This window comes from Jaculus jaculus, chromosome 9 (assembly GCF_020740685.1).
Source record: "Jaculus jaculus isolate mJacJac1 chromosome 9, mJacJac1.mat.Y.cur, whole genome shotgun sequence".
Classification (NCBI taxonomy): domain Eukaryota; kingdom Metazoa; phylum Chordata; class Mammalia; order Rodentia; family Dipodidae; genus Jaculus; species Jaculus jaculus.
Window position 1 is genome coordinate 34,215,224 of NC_059110.1, and position 22,160 is coordinate 34,237,383.

At 45.7% G+C, this 22,160-nt stretch overlaps 1 protein-coding gene across 1 annotated transcript in view; it reads right to left on the reverse strand.

The window, feature by feature from the left end:
- Window positions 1–1,016: 1,016 nt before the first annotated feature.
- The window catches only part of LOC123463452 (outer dynein arm-docking complex subunit 1-like), a 31,418-nt gene continuing 10,274 nt past the window's right edge, over window positions 1,017–22,160 (reverse strand). Inside the window, exon 5 of the mRNA XM_045159148.1 lies at window positions 1,017–1,927. Coding sequence (XP_045015083.1) covers window positions 1,906–1,927 — 22 coding nt within the window. The 3' untranslated portion in view covers window positions 1,017–1,905. The remainder of the gene's footprint in view (window positions 1,928–22,160) is intronic.

Below are 22,160 nucleotides of genomic sequence, written 5' to 3' on the forward strand. Positions count from 1 at the left end.
ATCATCTTTCGTATGACAGATCTAGGGGTGATGAACTTTTAGTTTTTGTCTAATTAAGTCTTTATCTGTAACTTAAAAATACTTATTTGGGGGCTGGAGAGATGGCTTAGTGGTTAAGCGCTTGCCTGTGAAGCCTAAGGACCCCGGTTCGAGGCTCGGTTCCCCAGGTCCCACGTTAGCCAGATGCACAAGGAGGCGCACGCGTCTGGAGTTCGTTTGCAGAGGCTGGAAGCCCTAGCGCGCCCATTCTCTCTCTCTCCCTCTATCTGTCTTTCTCTCTGTGTCTGTCACTCTTAAATAAATAAATAAAAAATGAACAAAAAAAAAATTAAAAAAAAATACTTATTTGGGATAGTCAGTTTTTATCTCTTATCAGTTTGACTTTACCATCCTACTTTCTTTCAGCCTTCAAGATTTTTCAGGGCAACATCTGTTGATAGTGCCACAGCGGTCCCTTTTAGATGATGAGTCCCATTCTTTTCCTGCATTTACTTTTTATTTATTTTACTTTGTGTCTTACTGTGAATGTCTTATGGATTTTCTGGGGCTTCTCAAATCTGGATATTTATTTCTTTTTCCATATTTGGGAAATACTTATTCCTAATTTCCCTAAAAAGCTTTCTGCCCTTTGAACTGTTTCTCAAACTCCCACAATGTGTAAACTGCTTCCCTCTGTGATTTTTCCTATGTCTCCTAGGTTTTCTTCATGGTTTTTCATTTTTATTCCCTTTGTTCCTCTGAATGGGCAATTTCAAATGACCCATCTTTAATCACATGTATTTATTCCTTCTTTTACTTGACAGAGCATGCTGCTGAAATTCTTTTTTTTTTTTTTTTTTTTGGTTTTTCGAGGTAGGGTCTCACTCTAGTCCAGGCTGACCTGGAATTAACTCTATAGTCTCAGGGTGGCCTTGAACTCACGGCGATCCTCCTACCTCTGCCTCCCGAGTGCTGGGATTAAAGGCGTGCGCCACCATGCCTGGCTCTGAAATTCTTTATTAATGTTTTTGGTTCAATCATTTATCAGCTTTCGAACTTCTACTTTGGTATTTCAATGGTTTATATATCTGTGTGTGTATGTGTAACTTATTATTTTTGTTCATGGATTAGTTTCCTGATCTGTTCACTTTTCTGTGTTCCCTTTTAACTCACTGGACTGTGTGTGTGTGTGTGCGTGTGTGTGTGTGTGCGTTTGATGTGTGGTATATGCATGTGTATGTGCTCTTGCTGCAACTTGCCTTGTGCTCTGAGCAGAACATTGGGTGACTGGCTCCATTGTTCTCCTGCCCATTTTTATTTTAGCCAGAATATCTTACTGATACCAGAGATTGTTGTTTTTCATGAGACTGAGTGATCTTTGGTCTCTGCTCTCCTTTGTGGGATGAGGTTACAGGTACAGTGTGGACATGTCCAGCAATTGGATCTATCTGGAGATTTGAACTTGGGCTCCCTCAGGCCCTTATCCTTGCAAGGGAAGTGCATTAAACAGGTGAGCCAACACTCCAGCCCTGTTTTGAAATCTTAAGAAGGGGCTAATGAGATGGCTGAGCTGTTAAAGACACTTGCTTGAAATCTCAAGCAGCTCATAAATCACTCTTCCATCAGTATCAATAACTAGAAGATAGCACATGTCCTTGATTGTTTAAGCCCCTTTGTATGTATGGCCATGCATTCAAAATGGAAATCATTTCAAGTCCTTACAGGCTTGTCTTGTCAGAGAAAATACTTCATCGGTTACTCCAGTCAGAGATTTTGGTGGGTGGTTGGATTGGTAGGGGACAGAATACTTGTTATCATACACAGATAGGTGTGCCTAACACCTGAGTCTATAAATGCAAGGTTGCTGTTGGTTTTCAGGGGAGTGGGGGTGGTGTCATCCATGGTGAACTTCAATATTCATTTTGCTCATTCTTTCTTCCAGGAGAACCTGTGGTCAAAGGAGATTTCAGGAAATTGGGAATGACAGTGTGGGTGGAGTAAAGCTGTCCTTCCTACTGTCATTGTCTTTCTCATTTCTGTGCTTTACCATGCATGTTCTGTCACCTGCCTTCTGGACTCTGGGCTCCTATTCAGGCACTTTTCTGTGGCGGGGTCAAATCAGTGTTTCTGTGTAGGGATGAGGGCCAGAAACTTCTGATCTACTACACTTCTGATATTGCATTCTCATATTTTATCTCACTTACATGTTTATGTATACTGCATCTCATAAGAAAAAAAAAAGCCCTAGAAGTACGTAGGTCCATGGTGGGAAATATATATGATCTATTTGAACAAAGGGCCATAAACTGTGAAGAAGGAGAGGGTACTTCCTAGTGATAGTAAATTGTAGGAATATAACAACTCATACCCTGAAATCATAGGCTGTTGTAGGCCAATATCAGTTCTAGGGATGAGTCACTCTCTTCTTCCCCCCAAAGAGCTGATGGACAGTGGTGTTTATGAAGCTCACATACTATTAATAATATTCTTTTTTACCCACTAGTCAGTAAGGTGGTTACAGGTGATTGAGAAATCAAGCTAAAACTGAGCTAGAACCCATCTACTTCCTGGACAGCTGCCACAGTACTAGAAGGTGTTAATATAGCTGCTAAGGATGAAAAGTCATCAACAGTCTAAACAAGAAGTGGACCCTACAAACTAACACAGTCAACCAGCCAGCAAAGTTGGGCTCATGGGTGTAATAGTGGCACATAAGTTATGGGGTTAATCTTCTCTCTGATGGGATTTAAGTCTGGCTTGTTTGCAGGAAATTCATACTTAGTATACAATACTAAAACCCGAGTCAAAAGCCTATGGTTTGGAACAACATGGACCCCAGAGGGAAGCTACCTTTGTTCTTTTACTAAATGGATATATTATGCTCATCAAAATGCCCACTGAATGTGTATATTTATGTTCTTTGATTATGCTGTTCTCACTTCTGGTTAGAGAAGCTTCTTTTTACAGATGGCAGTGAATACCAGGGAGATGTAAGACTCATCAAGATGATGATCAGAAGAGAAAGCTTGGTGCTTAGTACTGGTGTAGTATCTCTATCACACACACACCAGTGCTAAGGGAACACTGCAAAGGAAAATTTACAGAAAAATATCAGTACTGCCCTCACTGCTAGCCATAGAAGCTTCTCTATGAAAATAGCATTAGACACTGACGAGATTCAGAATTCATCAAAGCTGAAAATATGAGGCTGTCAAGAGCTCAACCCTTAATAAGACATCCCATGGATAGGCAGCTCATAGACTCCAGATAGAAGCCTTAACTGCTCTTTGGCTAAGAAGAGTGAGCACACACATCAAAAAGTCTCTATGCATTTTCCCATTCATGCAAGTTCCTTTACTTTTGGTTGGTGAGTATGTTTTATTTCACAGATGGCAGAGAGTATAGGAGAGATCCAAGATTGTCCATATGACAAGAAAAGATAGCTAGTTAACTGCCTGTTATGAGACAGGTCACCTCTACCACATCTGCTGAGGTTCAGGAGACAATGTAGAAGAAAGAGCGACATGAGTCCAGCTCTCCCTGCTAGCTTAACAATCACCTCCTGGGAGATGGAATAGACATTGTGGTCACTCAGAACTCATTAAAGTAGAAATCTAGAGGCTACAGACAACTCAGAAAACAAACATACCTGCAAAGACTCAGAGGACATTGCCTAAGAGAGGGCAGAAATCTGGTAAGCCACAGAATGAATAGGAATATTCTGAGGCATACCCACTGACCATTACAGAGATGGGCTGAGACCTTCATACCTCACAGTGAATACCAATAACCCCACTGAGGAGGGCCCTCAGTGGAATGAGAGTGGAGGAGAGGGGATATAAGAGTATAATCTTTAAATTTTTAAAAAAATTTTATTTGAGAGAAAGAGAATGGTGGAGGGCGGGGAATGAACACATCAGGGCTTCTAGCCACTGCAAACGAACTCCAGAAACATGTGCTACCTTGTGCATCTGGCTTATGTGGGTACTGGGGAATTGAACCAGAGTCCTTCATATAAGGAAGCTCTGGGTAAAAAGAGCCCTTCCTTCTTTCCACATTGCTGCTGGAACTGCTTGCTGCCTTCCAGTGTGGATTGACGACCAGTGTGGACTGAAGACCTACGTGGATCGAAACCCAGCCGCTCCTAAAGAAGCTCCAGGTCTTCTGGCACCATCTGCAGTGCCAGATTGGGACTTCTGAGGCATCAGGCCATGTGGGCTGAGCAGCTACCAGGTTCCTTGATTCTCAGGCCTGTAACTGCTTTGTAATTTCTCTGTTGTTGCAGTCAGGTTTGCACTGCTGACAGTAATCATGTAACTAAGAGCAGCTTGTGGGGGGAAAATATGGCTTATTTTGGCTTACAGATGAAGGGAAGTTCCATGATGGCAGAGGAAAATGGTGGCATGAACAGAGGGTTGACATCACTGCCTGGCCAACATCAGGTAGACAACAGCAATAGGAGAGTAACACTGGCAAGGGGAAACTGGCTACAATACCCATAAGCCCACCCCCAAAACACACAGCCTCCAGTAGGCACTAATTACCAAACTCTATCACCTTGGGACCTAGCATTCAGAATACCTAAGTTTATGGGGGACACTACCACAATCCATCCCTGGCCCCAATAACTGATAACCATCCATGATATAAAATGCAATGCATTCAGTCAAACTTTAAAAGTCCCCAAAGTTTTTATCAATCCTAATGATGTTCAGACATCTCCACCCCTAAAAAACCTTATTGGCAAAGAATAAACACTCATATTGCAAATGATGGCATTGGGTATAGCAAAGAAATATTCAAGAAATACAAGATTTTTATTTTTATTTTTTATTTTATTTATCTGACAGCGACAGACACAGAATGAAAGACAGATAGAGGGAGAGAGAGAGAATGGGCACGCCAGGGCTTCCAGCCTCTGCAAACGAACTCCAGATGCATGCGCCCCCTTGTGCATCTGGCTAATGTGGGACCTGGGGAACCGAGCCTCGAACCGGGGTCCTTAGGCTTCACAGGCAAGCGCTTAACCGCTAAGCCATCTCTCCAGCCCAAGCAATACAAGATTTGAACAGGGCAAACATCACACTCTGTAGCTCCAAGTCCAAACACTCTAGCCAGTAACATATCTCCAAGTTCGATAATTCTAACCACTTAATGTGTGCTCTTCACCTACTTCCTGGTTTACCCCTCCCCCACCTCCTGTGGGCTCATCATCTACTTCCTGATTTGCCCCTCCCCCACCTCCTGTGGGCTCATCACCCACTTCCTGCTCTACCCCTCCCCCCCCAAGCCACCCTATTGGTCAAAGTACCAGCAGGACATCACAAAGACCAATGTGTCCTAAGTGCCAAGAGACCCTCCTGAGCCTCAGGGCTTCTCTGGAGCCACAACCTAGAGAAGCCTGGCATGAGCTCACCTGAGACTCACTGCTGTGGATATTTACTTAACTACTAAAATTATTCAGTATGGATCGCTTTCTGAAGCAGCATGGCCATCTACCCTGCCACCAGCCCTCAATGGATCGTCCTTCTCAAGTCCCCTAGATGGTCAGGCTGCCGCCCTGTCTGGCAAACATAGCCCAGGTAGTCCTGCCAGAGTCAAGCTGGATGGTTCCCCTCAAAGAACCTTTGATGGTCACCCTGCTGCCTGCCGCACAATGCCCCAGTACACCTGCAAGAGTCAAGCTGGATCACCCCCCTCCAAGTCCCCTGGATGGTCAGCCCACCCCACCTGCCACAAAATGCCCTGGTATGTCAGCAAGAGTCAAGAAGGATCATCCCCCTCCAAGGCCCCTGGATGATCAGCCTGCCCTGCTTGCCACACAATGCCCGGGTATGCCTTCGAGAGTCAGGTTGGATCATCCCCCTCCAAGTCCCCTGGATGGTCAGACTGCCTGGCAAACATAGCCCAGGTATTCCTGACAGTGACAAACTGGACCATCCCCCTCCAAGACCCCTGCATGGCCACCCTGCCCTGCCTGCCGCACAATGCCCATGTACACCTGCAAGTCAAACTGGATTGTCCCTTCCAAGGCCCCTAGATGATCAGCTTGCTCTGCCTACTGCACAATGCCCAGGTACACCTGCAAGAGTCAAGCTGTATTGTCCCCCTCCCAGAGCAGCTTGTGGGGGAAAAAAAGAGTTTTATTTTGCCTTACAGATTTGAGGGGAAGCTCTATGATGGCAGGGGAAAACGATGGCATGAACAGAGGGTGCACATCACTTTCTTGCCAACATCAGGTAGACAACAGCAATAGGAGTGTGTGCCAAACACTGGCAAAGGGAAACTGGCTATAATACCCACAGCCTGCCCCCAAAACACACAGCCTCCAGGAGGCCCTAATTCCCAAATCTCTATTACCTGGGGACCTAACATTCAGAACACCTAAGTTTATGGGGGACACTACCACAATCCATCCCTGGCCCCCATAAACTGATAACCATCCATGGCATAAACTGCAATGCATTCAGTCCAACATTAAATGTCCCCTAATTTTTATCAATCCTAATGATGTTCAAACATCCCCATAATCCAAGGTCCTTTAAGTGAGCCATAAAACCCACCAGTAAAAAACCATAATGGCAAAGAACACTCATGCTGTAAAAATGGCATTGAGTATGGCAAAGAAACATTCAAGCAATACAAGATTTGAACAGCGCAAACATCAAACTCTGTAGCTCCAAGTCTTAAAACTCTAGCCAGTAACACCTCTCCAAGCTCGATAATTCTAACCACTTAATGTGTGCTCTTCACCCACTTCCTGTTTTACCCCTCCCCCACCTCCTGTGGGCTCATCACCTACTTCCTGCTGTACCCCTCCCCCCACAGAAGCACCCTATTGGTCAAAGTCCCAGCAGGACATCACAAAGGCCAACGTGTTGTGTCATAAGTGCCAAGAGACCCTCACGAGCCTCATTGCTTCTCTGGAGCCACAAGCTAGAGAAGCCTGGCATGAGCTCTCCTGAGACTCACTGCTGCGAATCTTTATGTAACTGCAAAATTATTTAGTATGGCTGGCTTTCTGAGGTGTCGTGGCCATCCACCCTGCCACCAGCCCTTGCTGGGTTGTCTCCCTCCAAGACCCCTGAATGGTCAGCCGGCTCTGCCTTGCAAACATAGCCCAAGTAGTCCTGCCAGTGACAAACTCGATCATCCCCCTCCAAGACTCATGGAGGGTGAACGTGCCCTGCCTGTGCCACACAATGCCCTGGTACACCTGCAAGAGTCAATCTGAATAGTACCCTCCAAGTCTGCTGGATGGTCAGCCTAAACTGCCTGCTGCACAACACCTGAGTACACCTGCAAGCGTCAAGCTGGATCCCCCCACCCCCCAAGTCCTCAGGATTGTCAGCCTACCCTGCCTGGAAAACACAGCCCAGGTACTCCTGCCAGGGACAAGCTGAATCATCCCCCTCCAAGACCCCTGGATGGTTGGTCTGCCCTTCCTGCTGCCCAATACCCTAGTACACCTGCAAGGGTCAAGCTGGATTGTCCCCTCCAAGACCCCTGGATGGTCAGCCTGCCCTGCCTCCTGCACAATGCTCAGGTACTCCTGCAAGATTCAAGCTGTATTGTCCCCTTCCAAGTACTCCTTTCAGGGACAAGCTGGATCATCCCCCTCCAAGACCCCTGGATGATTAGCCTTCCCTGCCTGCTGCACAATACCCCAGTATACCTGGAAGAGTCAAGCTGGATCGCCCCCCCTCCTAGTCCCCAGGATGGTCAGCTACCCCTGCCTGGAAAACATAGCCCAGGTACTCCTGGCAGGGACAAGCTGGACCATCCCCCTCCAAGACCCCTGGATGGTCATCCTGCCTTACCTGTCACACAATGCCCGAGTATAAATGTAAGAATCAACCTGGATCATCCCCATCCAAGTCCCCTGGATGGTCAGCCTTCCACACAATACCCGAATACACCTGCAAAAGTCAAGCTGGATTGTCCCCCTCCAAGAACCTTGGATGGTCAGCCTGCCCTGCCTAGCAAACATAGCCTAGGTACTCCTGCAAGGGACAAGCTGGATCATCCTCCTCTCAGTCCCCTGGATGGTCAGCCTCCATGCCTGACAAACATAGCCCAGGTACTCCTGGAAGGGTCAAGGTGCCAGGGTCTAGGCCTGATTTCCATCCTGCATTTCCACACACTGTCCTGGGTAGCCTCCAAGACACAGGTGCTATTCTCAGGGAACCAAGAGTCAAAGCTTATGATAACCATTAACAACTCTGGCCCCACTTTGCTTCATAGAACAGTGAGCATCCCTCCTCCTGGGCGAAAGGACACCTGGCCACCTTCCCTCACAGTGCACCTGGGACAAAAGGCTGAGGAGTCCATGACAGCAGGACATTGCCCAAGCCATCTTCAAAAGAACACAGAGGCAAGGGCCAGGGGGGATACAGAAAAAGGGGGGGGGAGAGATGAAGGACCACAGGAAGGAGGAAGTAGTGGGGATAGAAAAGGAGGAGGAAGATAATGGGGAGAAAGAGCATAAAGATGAACTAAAGGTGGGGAAAATGGGGAAGAAGAAGAAGGTACAAGAGACAGGTGTCCCAGATGGGAAGAAAAGTGGCTCATCTGGCCTTGGTGACATGCAAACCACAGATGGCCAAGGAAGAACCTGCTTCTGTTAGAGGGTGCGCTGGGCACAGCCCCACTGGAGTTGTTCAGACTCCTGGGCATTCTGCTGCTCATGCCCTGCAACGTCCTGACCCAGTGCCAGCCCGCCCTGCAGTCCACGAGGCAGTGGCCAGGGCAGCGCCTCAGCCGGCTCCACAGGCAGGCTGTGCAGTTTCTCATGGGCCAGGGAAGGACACGGAAAGTCCAGAACGTCGTGGAGGAGCTCGAGCGAGGTGTGCTGAGCCCAGAGACGCTCTTCAGAGAACCCTCAAGAGAAAGGCCAGTCCCCCCGCAACAGCGCTGCCTCCCCCGCTGCCGCTGCAGCTGCTCTGGGGCCGAGGGGCACTGCCAGTGCGGCCCAAGCTGCCCTGTTTGGACCTCAGGCAGTACCTGCTGACCTTGCCTAGGAAGCAAAATCAAGCCCGCCCTAGGGACATAAGGAGGGTGAAATTACGGGAGATGAGGAAAGAGTCAGTGGTTCACGGCAGCTCTCACTGCCCCTTGGTCTGCTGGGTCTGTCCTCTCTCCTGCTCTCTTTCTTTCCTTCTCCATTTCCACGCTGCCCACCCCAGCTCTTTCTGCTGCGCTCCCCATCTGTCCATCAGTCCCTATCCATGGTGCCTGTTCTCTGCCGCCTCCCATTTCCCACCTCTCTAACTCCCTCAACTTTACCCTTTGCTCTTGAAGCCCCCTCAAACCATCAGCAATGTCCAAACCTGATGCAAATAGATCCTGCTCCCTGTTTTCTTTCCCACCTCTCCTCTGGCCTCTTCCTGTAGCAACCATATAAACTGGAGGGCGAGGTGGCACCCTTACCACCGGCATGTCCCACAAAGGCATGCCAGTAGGCACTAGAGCCCTTCAAAATGGGTTTACCCACTGCCTTCCATGGACTGATGGCCAGCAAGGTTGTGTAAATGATGAAGGCAGTGGGCTGTACAAAAATAATATCAAAAGACAATGAACTGAATGGACTAATGCACCCTAATAATAACTCCACACAAAAAGTATCTAAGGACTTCCGGTTAAGATGGCGGCGTAAGTACCACGCCAAAGCAGCCTAGGGGGGAAAAAAGACCAAAAAAACTCAGCAAAATACACACTTTTACTAAAAAGTGAGGTGTATAGGAAATTGAAGTAGCAGCGGAGAAGTATAAGAGTTCCAGAGCATCCAGAGCCTGCACAGGCAGGAAAAGCAGCTCTGGCAGCTCGGCCAACTGCCGCGGCCATGGCGCACCAGAAAGCCGCCAGGCTTGGCTCCAGCCACAGGAAAAGCCAGGTGTGGGCGCTTCCCCTCACACCGCGCTCTCCGCAACTCAGGAAACGTGAGGGGAGAGCGGCAGTGAGCAGTGGAGGAGCAGACCGCGAGGTAGAAGAACGCTTGGAGCAGCGAGAGAACCAGAGCAGCTGTGGCTCCCTCCCCTCCCCCACCGCCTGAGCCCAGCTCCGGCGAACAGAGCAGCGGCCCGGGACCCGGCCACGCCAACTTGGGCTGACAACGGGACCCAAGCAGGAGCAGAGTTCAGCAGCAACATCAGCGGCTCCAGCACCGGTAACAGCGGCCCCAGCAGCAGCAGATCCAGGAGTGGCAGCAGCGGCAGACTCGGCAGCAGCAGCTTCAGGGGGAGCAGCGGCAGTGGACACAGCAGCATCAGCTTCAGCAGCAGTGGTGGCTCCAGCAGTGGCAGCTACAGCAGCAGCAGAGGCAGCAGCAGCGGTGGGTCCAGCAGCAACACCTTCAGCAGCAGTGGCTACAGCCCAGCAGGGGCAGCTTGAGCAGCAGCAGTTCCAGCAGCAGGGGTGCTGATCTGCAGGGCCACACTTGCCAGGCTCGGTTGGCCCCGCAGGAAAAGCAAGTGCCCAGCTCCAGAAATCAGAACAGCAGCCCGACCACCCAGGCAGCAACTTGACTGAGACCAAAATCATCCAAGGTAACTGGGATTGCACCAGGGAAGGGTCTCACTTGGTCACAAGCTGACTTGGATCCCTCAACAGACCAGAAATCTTAACCTTTTTGTTGATAGAGGATCTGGTCGTTATAATAACTACTCTTGCATACATACTCGGGGCTGTTTTTGATTGAATGTGTACAGTGATTAGTTAAATTTTAGAATCTACCTGTATTTTATTCCACTTAGCCTGCTTGAATACTCCTATAGCAGGGAAACTCAACCCCTAAGAACATCTTTGTAGATACTCTGAGAGTCTTAAGAGCCACACCTAACACCTTAAGGTTCTACCCTGAAAATATATTACATCAAATCAATTGATACAGCTAAGAATACACAGCTAGCTAGAAAATCCAAGCATTAACTTAATCCAAGATGCAAAAATATATACATTATAACACAAGAAACACTAAAAAGCAAGATGATATAAATCCACCTAAAAGTATTAATGCATCAGAAATGTCCTCCAGTGAGAAAGAGTTAGAGGAAATGCCTGAGAAAGAGTTCAAAAGAATGATTATAAATATGTTCAAAGAGGTCAAAAACACATCAAAACAATGAAGGAAGAAATCAAAGAGGAAATCAAAGGAATCAAAGAAGATGCAGGACACCAATTTAATGAAATAAAGAAGGCAATACAAGACATAAATAAGGAAATAGAAATAATAAAGAAAAACCAGTCAGAATTACTAGCAATGAAGAACACAGTTAATGAAATAAAAAACGCTGTAGAAAATCTCACCAGTAGGATGGATGAGGGAGAGGACAGAATATCTAAGCTAGAAGACCAGGTGGCAGACCTAATACAGTCCAACAAAGAGAAAGACAAACTTATAGAAAAGTATGAGTGGGAATTTCAAGATATTCGGGACACTATGAAAAGATCCAATATAAGAATTCAGGGAATAGTAGAAGGAGAAGAACTCCAATCCAAAGGCATAGTAGGCGTCTTCAACAAAATCATAGAAGAAAATTTCCCCCAAATTGGGAAAGAGGTGCCAAGGCAGATACAGGAAGCCTTTAGAACCCCAGCCAGACAAAACATGGAAAGAACCTCTCCTCGCCATATTATAATCAAACTTCCAAACACACACACAAAAGAAAAAATATTGAAAGCAGTTAGAGAGAAAAATCAAGTTACCTACAAAAGCAAGCCCATCAGGATTACAGCAGATTATTCAACACAAACTTTTAAAGCCAGAAGGGCTTGGAGTGATATATTCCAAGTTCTGAAAGATAACAACTGTCAACCAAGGTTACTTTATCCTGCAAAGTTAACCATTCAAATAGATGGAGAAATAAAGACATTCCATGACAAAAGCAGGTTAAAGGAGTATTTGAAGACAAAACCAGCTCTACAGAAAATACTTGATAGAATCCTCCAGGCTGAAGAAAAGGAAAAGCACACATATAAGGAACCTAGAAAAAACAAGCAATACTCAAATACTAGTTAACAGAAGAGAGTACAGGTAGAACCAGAAACACACACACACAAAAAATGACAAACATAAATACACACCTTTCAATAATATCTCTTAATATCAACGGCCTCAATGCCCCAACGAAAAGACATAGATTTGCAGACTGGGTTAAAAAGCAGGATCCTACAATTTGTTGTCTCCAAGAAACTCACCTTTCTACAAAGGATAGACATTATCTTAGGGTGAAAGGTTGGAAGACGGTGTTTCAAGCAAATGGGCCTAGAAAACAAGCAGGGGTGGCTATCCTAATATCAGACAGGGTAGACTTTAGTCTGACGTTAGTCAAGAAAGATAAGGAAGGTCACTTTATATTGATTAAGGGCACACTCCAACAGGAGGACATTACAATCCTAAACATATATGCACCTAACATGGGGGCTCCAAAATTCGTCAAACAAACACTATTAGAACTAAGGTCACAGGAAACACCAATGGTGGTGGGTGACTTTAACACCCCACTCTCATCAATTGACAGGTCATCCCGGGAAAAAATAAACAGAGAGGCATCTGGACTAAATGAGGTCATAGAAGGAATGGACTTAACAGATATATACAGGACATTTCATCCAAAGGCTGCAGAATATACCTTCTTTTCAGCAGCACATGGGACATGCTCTAAAATAGACCATATATTAGGACACAAAGCAAATCTTAACAAATTCAGGAAAATTGAAATAATTCCTTACATTCTATCTGACCACAATGGAATTAAACTACAAATCAGTAGCAAGAAAGGCTATAGAGCATACACAAAATCATGGAAACTAAACAATACATTACTAAATGATGAATGGGTCAATGAAGAAATCAAGAAGGAAATCAAAAAATTTATAGAGTCAAATGATAATGAGAACACAACATACCAAAATCTCTGGGACACAATGAAGGCAGTTCTAAGAGGTAAATTTATAGCCTTAAGTGCCTATATTAAGAAATTAGAAAGGTCGCAAGTAAATGACCTAATGCTTCGCCTTAAAACCTTGGAAAAAGAAGAACAAGGCAAGCCAAAAGTCAGTAGACAGGAAGAAATAATAAAGATTAGGGCAGAAATTAATGAGATAGAAACAAAAAGAACAATCCAAAGAATTAATGAAACAAAGAGTTGGTTCTTTGAAAGGATAAACAAGATTGATAAACCCTTAGCAAATCTGACCAAAAGAGAAAGAGAAGAGACACAAATTAATAAAATCAGAGATGAACAAGGTAACATCACAACAGATGCCAGAGAAATTCAAAAAATCATAGGGACATACTATAAAAGCATATACTCCACAAAGTATGTGTGATAGTTAAGGTGTTGTCAACTTGATCTGTTTAGTAATCCACAGGCTGCTTCTAGGAAGGATCAACTAAAGGAGGAGGTCTTTCTCCCAGGGTGAGCCCTTCCCCCAGAGTGGGCGGTCCCGCTCAGAGAGGGACTTGATATAAGGAAGCTCTGGGTAGAAGAGTTCCCTTTTTTCTTTCCTTCCTTCCACTTGGCTGCCGGAGCTGCTCCCTACCTTCTAGCGTGGATTGAAGACCAGTGCGGACTAAAGACCAACATCTACTGAAGACCCGCGTGGATCGAAACCCAGCGGCTCCTCAGGAAGCCTCCAGGCTTCCCCGCTCCTCAGGAGGCCTCCAGGCTTTCCGGCACCATCTGCAGTGCCAGGTCGGGACTGCTGAGGCATCTGGCCACGTGGACTGAGCAGCTACCAGGTTCGGTGATTCTCAGGCCTGCAACTGCTATTGGACTACTGTAAGCTAATCCAATAAATTCCCTTTATAAAATAATTCATTCTAGTAATTCTGTTCCTCTAGAGAACCCTGACTAATACAGATTTTGGTACCAGGAGTGGTTCTAGAGAAACAGAATTGTAAGGATGGATTTCTCTAATGGGCTTAGTGCTATCTGGGGTTGGTTCTCCAATTTCAGTGCTACCAAAGGCCCTACTGGTGATAAGGAGAGTGCCTGTACTGGAAATAAAGAGGGCACTAATAATCCATGGTGTGAACTTTTTAAAGAACTCCATGAGATAGATGTATTTGGTGACCCTGACTCATGTCTTGTGAGGAGCAAGGAATTTAGTGACTCTGTATTTAAAACATTTGAATATTTGTGGAAAAGTAAGACCAATGATGAGGCTGGTTGGTTGCTTTTAGCATCTCTAGACAAAGTACTGAGGGAACAGCAGAAGCTCAAAAAGGAAAATTCCAAGCTTAAGACCCACATACATGATCTCAAGGTTTCTAAAGGTGCCCTGGAGGAGAGTCTCCTCTCTAGCCAGAACAGGGCTCAAATTGCAGAAAACCAAACCCAAGCTCTCATTGTGAGATTAGCTAACTTGCAACGTAAGCTTAAATCCCAGCCTCACCAACTATCAGAAGTTAAAGTGAGGGCACTGATTGGAAAAGAGTGGGATCCTGTGACTTGGGATGGTGATGTGTGGGAAGACCCTGGAGAACCTGGGGACATTGAAGTGTTAGATTCTGAAGATGTTTTGGATGAAAATATGACCTGCCCTCCCTTAGCACCAGTTGTATCCCCACCCCCACATCCTGAAGGATTATCCTCCCCACCCTTGCCTGGGGGAATTCATTCCTCTTTGTCTGAGGAATCAGCAGAAAATGCTGGTGATTCTCAGTTCCCACCCATCTTTGCCTCTAGGCCTATAACCAGACGAAAGGCTAGGCAGGCTCCTAAAGGTGAGATAGAAAGTGTGACACAGGAGGAGGTGAGGTACACTCCTAAAGAACTTCAGGAGTTTTCTAACTTGTACAGGCAGAAGCATGGGGAATATGTGTGGGAATGGATTTTAAGGGTGTGGGATGATGGAGGAAGGAACATAAGATTAGATCAGGCTGAATTTACTGAAATGGGCCCATTGAGCAGAGATTTTAGATTTAATAATGCAGCTCGTGCAGTTGGAAGGGGTGCCAAGAGTTTATTTGATTGGTTGACTGAAGTATGGCTCCAAAGATGGCCTACTGTGAATGAGCTTGAGCTGCCTGATATCCCTTGGCTTAATGTCGATGAAGGGATTAAAAAGCTCAGAGAACTTGGAATGCTGGAGTGGATTTGCCATGTAAACTCATCTTTGCCCCCACAATGGGAGCGACCAGAAGATGTGCCCTTCACTAAGACCATAAGAAACAGATTTGTGAGGGGAGCGCCAGCATACTTAAAGTCCTCTATCATTGCTCTTTTATGTAAAGAAGACCTCACAGTGGGAGCTGCAGTTGCTGCATTAGGTGATTTAGATGCAATGGGCATAACTGGATCTCGGGGTAACAAGGGCCAAGTGGCAGCGCTGAATCGCCAAAGGCGGGGTGAACGTGTTTTTCATAATAGACAGCATAGGCAAAATTATGCACATAAAGGTATGACTCGTATGGACCTTTGGCGTTGGCTGATTAATCATGGTGTTCCCAGAAGTCAAATAGATAAGAAGCCTACTGAGTTTCTTCTTGATCTGTATAAGCAGAAAAGTTCCACAGCAAGGGGACATAAAGCCACTTTGAATTATAGCAACAGAGAATCAAGGCCTCTTAATCAGTTTCCAGACTTGAGCCAGTTTACAGATCCTGAGCCCCTTGATTGAAGGGTTGGCCGGGTTCCCTTGGGGAAGGACCCCCCTACAATTGCCAAAAGTTTCAATATTAAACTTACACCTATCCTTCCTCAGAGGGACCTGAGGCCTTTTGCTAGGGTAACTGTACACTGGGGGAAAGGAAATAATCAGACCTTTCGGGGCTTACTGGACACTGGCTCTGAATTGACATTGATTCCAGGAGACCCCAAAAAGCACCATGGCCCTTCAGTTAAAGTAGGTGCTTACGGAGGTCAGGTGATCAATGGAGTTTTGGCGAATGTTAGACTGACAGTGGGTCCACTGGGTCCCCGAACGCATCCTGTGGTTATTTCCCCAGTCCCAGAATGCATAATTGGGATAGATATACTTAGCAGTTGGCAGAACCCCCACATTGGTTCCCTGACTTGTGGAGTAAGGGCTATTATGGTTGGAAAGGCCAAATGGAAGCCATTGAGGCTCCCACCACCAGGGAAAATAGTGAATCAAAAACAATATCGCATCCCTGGAGGGATTTCAGAAATTAGTGCCACTATAAAGGACTTGAAGGATGCAGGGGTGGTGGTTCCCACCACATCTCCCTTTAACTCTCCTATTTGGCCTGTTCAGAAGACAGATGGATCCTGGAGAATGACAGTGGATTATCGGAAACTTAATCAGGTGGTGACTCCAATTGCAGCTGCTGTACCAGATGTGGTTTCTTTACTTGAGCAGATTAACACATCTCCTGGTACCTGGTATGCAGCTATTGATCTTGCAAATACTTTCTTCTCCATACCTGTCCATAAGGACCACCAGAAGCAATTTGCCTTCAGCTGGCCAGGTCAGCAGTACACCTTTACTGTTTTACCTCAAGGTTATATTAACTCTCCAGCCCTGTGTCATAGCTTAGTTCGCAGGGACCTTGATCGCCTGTCCCTTCCACAGGGTGTCACATTGGTCCATTATATTGATGACATAATGCTAATTGGATCAAATGAGCAGGAGGTGGCAACCACTCTGGAGTTGCTGGTACAGCATATGCGCATCAGGGGATGGGAAATAAATCCATCCAAAATTCAAGGACCTTCCACCTCAGTGAAATTTCTAGGAGTTCAGTGGTGTGGGGCATGCAGGGATATTCCTTCTAAGGTGAAGGACAAGTTGTTGCATTTGGCCCCTCCTACCACTAAGAAAGAAGCACAACGTCTAGTGGGCCTATTTGGATTTTGGAGACAGCACATTCCTCACTTGGGTGTCTTACTCCGTCCCATATACCAAGTGACTCGGAAAGCTTCTAGTTTTCATTGGGGCCCAGAACAAGAGAAGGCTCTCCAACAGGTGCAGGCTGCTGTGCAGGCTGCTCTACCCCTTGGGCCATATGATCCAGCAGATCCGATGGTACTTGAGGTTTCAGTGGCAGACAGGGACGCTGTTTGGAGCCTTTGGCAGGCCCCCATAGGTGAATCACAGCGGAGGCCCTTGGGATTTTGGAGCAAGGCCCTGCCATCATCTGCAGACAATTATTCTCCCTTTGAGAGACAGCTCTTGGCCTGCTATTGGGCCTTAGTGGAAACTGAACGTTTGACAATGGGCCATCAAGTTACTATGCGACCCGAGCTGCCCATTATGAGCTGGGTGTTGTCTGACCCACCAGGCCATAAAGTTGGACGTGCACAGCAGCAGTCCATCATCAAGTGGAAGTGGTATATACGTGATCGGGCTCGAGCAGGCCCTGAAGGTACGAGTAAGTTACATGAGGAAGTTGCCCAAATGCCTATGGTTGCTACTCCTGTTGCAATGCCTTCTGTCCCCAAGCATGCACCTATGGCATCATGGGGCGTGCCCTATGATCAACTGACTGAGGAGGAGAGATCTAGGGCATGGTTTACAGATGGTTCAGCACGTTATGTCGGCACTGCCCAGAAGTGGACAGCTGCAGCATTACAGCCCCTTTCTGGGACAACTCTGAAGGACTGTGGTGAAGGGAAGTCTTCACAATGGGCAGAACTTCGAGCAGTGCATATGGTTGTGCATTTTGCTTGGAAGAAAAAATGGCCAGATGTGCAGTTATACACTGACTCATGGGCTGTGGCCAATGGTTTGGCTGGATGGTCTGGGACTTGGAAGGAGCACAGTTGGAAAATTGGTGAAAAGGACATTTGGGGAAGGTGTATGTGGATAGACCTCTCTGAATGGGCAAAGGATATAAGGATACTTGTGTCCCATGTCAGTGCTCATCAGAAGGTGACCTCACTGGAGGATGACTTTAATAATCAAGTAGACAAGCTGACCCGTTCTGTGGATAGTGGTCAACCTCCTTCCTCAGCCACCCCTGTCATTGCCCAGTGGGCCCATGAACAAAGTGGCCATGGTGGCAGAGATGCAGGCTATGCATGGGCCCAACAACATGGACTTCCACTAACTAAGGCTGACCTGGCTACGGCTACTGCTGGGTGCCAAATTTGCCAACAGCAGAGGCCGACTCTGAGCCCCCGATATGGTAGTATTCCTCGGGGTGACCAGCCAGCAACCTGGTGGCAGGTTGACTACATTGGACCTCTTCCATCATGGAAAGGGCAGCGTTTTGTCCTTACTGGAATAGACACTTATTCTGGGTATGCATTTGCCTTTCCTGCACGTAGCGCTTCTGCCAAAACTACCATCCGTGGGCTTACAGAATGCCTTATCCACCGTCATGGCATTCCACACAGCATTGCTTCTGACCAAGGAACTCACTTCACTGCCAAGGAAGTACGGCAGTGGGCTCATGATCATGGAATTCACTGGTCTTACCATGTGCCCCACCATCCTGAAGCAGCTGGCTTGATAGAACGGTGGAACGGCCTTTTGAAGAAACAGCTACAGCGCCAACTGGGTGGCAACAGCTTGGAGGGCTGGGGGAGTGTCCCCCAGCAGGCTGTCTATGCTCTGAATCAGCGTCCTATATATGGTACTGTTTCTCCTATAGCCCGGATTCACGGGTCCAGGAATCAAGGGGTGGAAATGGGAATGGTCCCACTTGCCATCACCCCAAGTGACCCATTAGCTAGATTTTTGTTTCCTGGTCCCGCAACCTTACGCTCTGCTGGACTACAAGTCTTGGTCCCAGAGGGGGGAGTGCTTTTGCCAGGAGACACAAAGAACATTCTATTGAACTGGAAGCTAAGACTTCCCCCTGGTCACTTTGGGCTCCTAATGCCCTTGAGTGAACAGGCAGAGAAAGGAGTTACAGTGATTGCAGGGGTGATTGATCCAGATTACCAGGGGGAAATTGGGCTGCTCCTCCACAATGGCGGTAAGGAAGAGTATGCCTGGAGTGCAGGAGATCCTTTAGGGCATCTGTTAGTGTTACCATGTCCTGTTGTCAAAGTCAATGGACGACTGCAACAACCCAATAGAAGTAGTGTGATAAATGGCCCAGATCCATCAGGAATGAAGGTATGGGTTACCCCTCCAGGTAAAGAACCAAGACCTGCTGAGGTGCTTGCTGAAGGTGGAGGGAATACAGAATGGGTAGTAGAAGAAGGCAGTTACAAATATCAGCTAAGGCCACATGATCAGTTACAGAAACGAGGACTGTGATTGCAATGTTTCTGTCCTGCCTTGATAACAGAGTGTTATATCTACACCAATATTAAGATTGTATCATTAGCTAAACTGTTGAATTTATATTAGACCCATTGTATTAGAGACTAAGCTTGTGTTGGGGGGAAGATTTTGCGGTTCCGGTTGTACGTGGGATAGTTATGCGATGTTAGGCGGAATTATGAGCTTGTTACTGTTTTCATTTGGAAATTAAGTATGATGTAAGGAGACATGATTTGATGCCAAGTTGACAAGGGGTGGACTTGTGATAGTTAAGGTGTTGTCAACTTGATCTGTTTAGTAATCCACAGGCTGCTTCTAGGAAGGATCAACTAAAGGAGGAGGTCTTTCTCCCAGGGTGAGCCCTTCCCCCAGAGTGGGCGGTCCCGCTCAGAGAGGGACTTGATATAAGGAAGCTCTGGGTAGAAGAGTTCCCTTTTTTCCTTCCTTCCTTCCACTTGGCTGCCGGAGCTGCTCCCTACCTTCTAGCGTGGATTGAAGACCAGTGCGGACTAAAGACCAACATCTACTGAAGACCCTCGTGGATCGAAACCCAGCGGCTCCTCAGGAAGCCTCCAGGCTTCCTGGCTCCTCAGGAGGCCCCCAGGCTTTCCGGCACCATCTGCAGTGCCGGGTCGGGACTGCTGAGGCATCTGGCCACGTGGACTGAGCAGCTACCAGGTTCGGTGATTCTCAGGCCTGCAACTGCTATTGGACTACTGTAAGCTAATCCAATAAATTCCCTTTATAAAATAATTCATTCTAGTAATTCTGTTCCTCTAGAGAACCCTGACTAATACAGTATGAAAATCTGAAAGAAATGGATGATTTCCTTGATCTATATGACCTACCTAAATTAAATCAAAATGAGATTAATCACTTAAATAGACCTATAACAAACATGGAGATCCGAACAGTTATCAATAATCTCCCAACTAAAAAAAGCCCAGGCCCGGATGGATTCACTACTGAATTTTGCCAGACTTTTAAGGAAGAGCTAACACCACTGCTTCTTAAGCTTTTCCAGGAAATATAAAAAGAAGGAATTCTACCAAACTCCTTCTATGAGGCCAGCATCACCCTGATACCAAAACCAGGCAAAGATAGAACAAAAAAAGAAAATTACAGACCAATCTCCCTCATGAACATAGATGCAAAAATTCTCAACAAAATATTGGCAAACAGAATACAAGAGTATATCAAAAAGATCATTCACCCTGACCAAGTAGGCTTTATCCCAGAGATGCAGGGATGGTTCAACATACGCAAATCTATAAATGTAATACATTACATAAATGGGTTGAAGGACAAAAATCACATGATCATCTCATTAGACGCAGAGAAAGCATTTGACAAAATCCAACATCCCTTCATGATAAAAGTCCTACAGAGACTGGGAATAGAAGGAACATATCTCAATATAATAAAGGCTATTTATGACAAACCTACAGCCAACATATTACTAAATGGGGAAAAACTGGAAGCTTTTCCACTAAAATCAGGAACAAGACAAGGGTGTCCACTGTCCCCACTTTTATTTAATATAGTTTTGGAAGTCTTAGCCATAGCAATAAGGCAAGAGACACACATAAAAGGGATACAAATTGGAAAGGAAGAAATCAAGTTATCATTATTTGCAGATGATTCTATACATAAAGGACCCTAAAGACTCTACTAGCAAGCTGTTAGAGCTGATCAAAATCTACAGCAATGTAGCAGGATACAAAATAAATACACAGAAATCAGTAGCCTTCATATATGCTAACAACAAACACACAGAGGATGAAATCAGAGAATCACTCCCATTCACAATTGCATCAAAAAAAAAATAAAGTACCTTGGAATAAACCTAACAAAGGAAGTAAAGAATCTATACAATGAGAACTTTAAAACACTCAAGCGAGAAATTGCAGAAGACACTAGAAAGTGGAGAAACATCCCTTGTTCCTGGATTGGAAGAATCAATATTGTGAAAATGGCAATCTTACCTAAAGCAATCTACACATTTAATGCAATCCCTATCAAAATTCCAAAGGCTTTCTTCATGGAAATAGAAAAAACAATCCAAAAATTCATTTTGAATCACAAAAAACCTCGAATATCTAAAATAATATTGAGCAACAAAAAAGAGGCTGGTGGTATCACCATACCTGATTTTAACCTATACTACAGAGCCATAGTAACAAAAACAGCATGGTACTGGCACAAAAACAGACATGTAGATCAGTGGAACAGAATAGAGGACCCAGATGTAAGCCCAAGTAGCTATAGCCACCTGATATTCGATAAAAATGCCAAAAATACTCATTGGAGAAGAGACAGCCTCTTCAGCAAATGGTGTTTTGAAAACTGGATACATATCTGCAGAAGGATGAAAATAGATTCTTCTCTCTCGCCATGCACAAGAATTAAGTCCAAATGGATTAAAGACCTTAACATCAGACCGGAAACTCTGAAACTGCTAGAGGAAAAAGTAGGGGAAACCCTTCAACATATTGGTCTTGGCAAAGACTTTCTGAATACAACCCCAATTGCTCAGGCAATAAAACCACAGATTAACCACTGGGACCTAATGAAATTACAAAGATTTTGCACCACAAAGGACTCAGTGAAAAAAGCAGAGGCAACCTACAGAATGGGAAAAAATCTTCGCCAGCTATATATCTGATAGAGGACTAATATCTAGGATATACAAAGAACTCAAAAAGTTAAATAATAAGGAATCAAACAAGTCAATCAAAAAATGGGCTATGGAGCTAAATAGAGAGTTCTCAAAGGAAGAGATACGAATGGCATATAAGCATCTAAAAAAATGTTCTACGTCACTAGTCATCAGGGAAATGCAGATTAAAACTACATTGAGATTCCATTTCGCTCCTGTCAGATTGGCCACCATCATGAAAACAAATGATCATAAATGTTGGCGGGGATGTGGAAAAAAAGGAACCCTTCCGCACTGCTGGTGGGAATGCAATCTGGTCCAGCCATTGTGGAAAACAGTG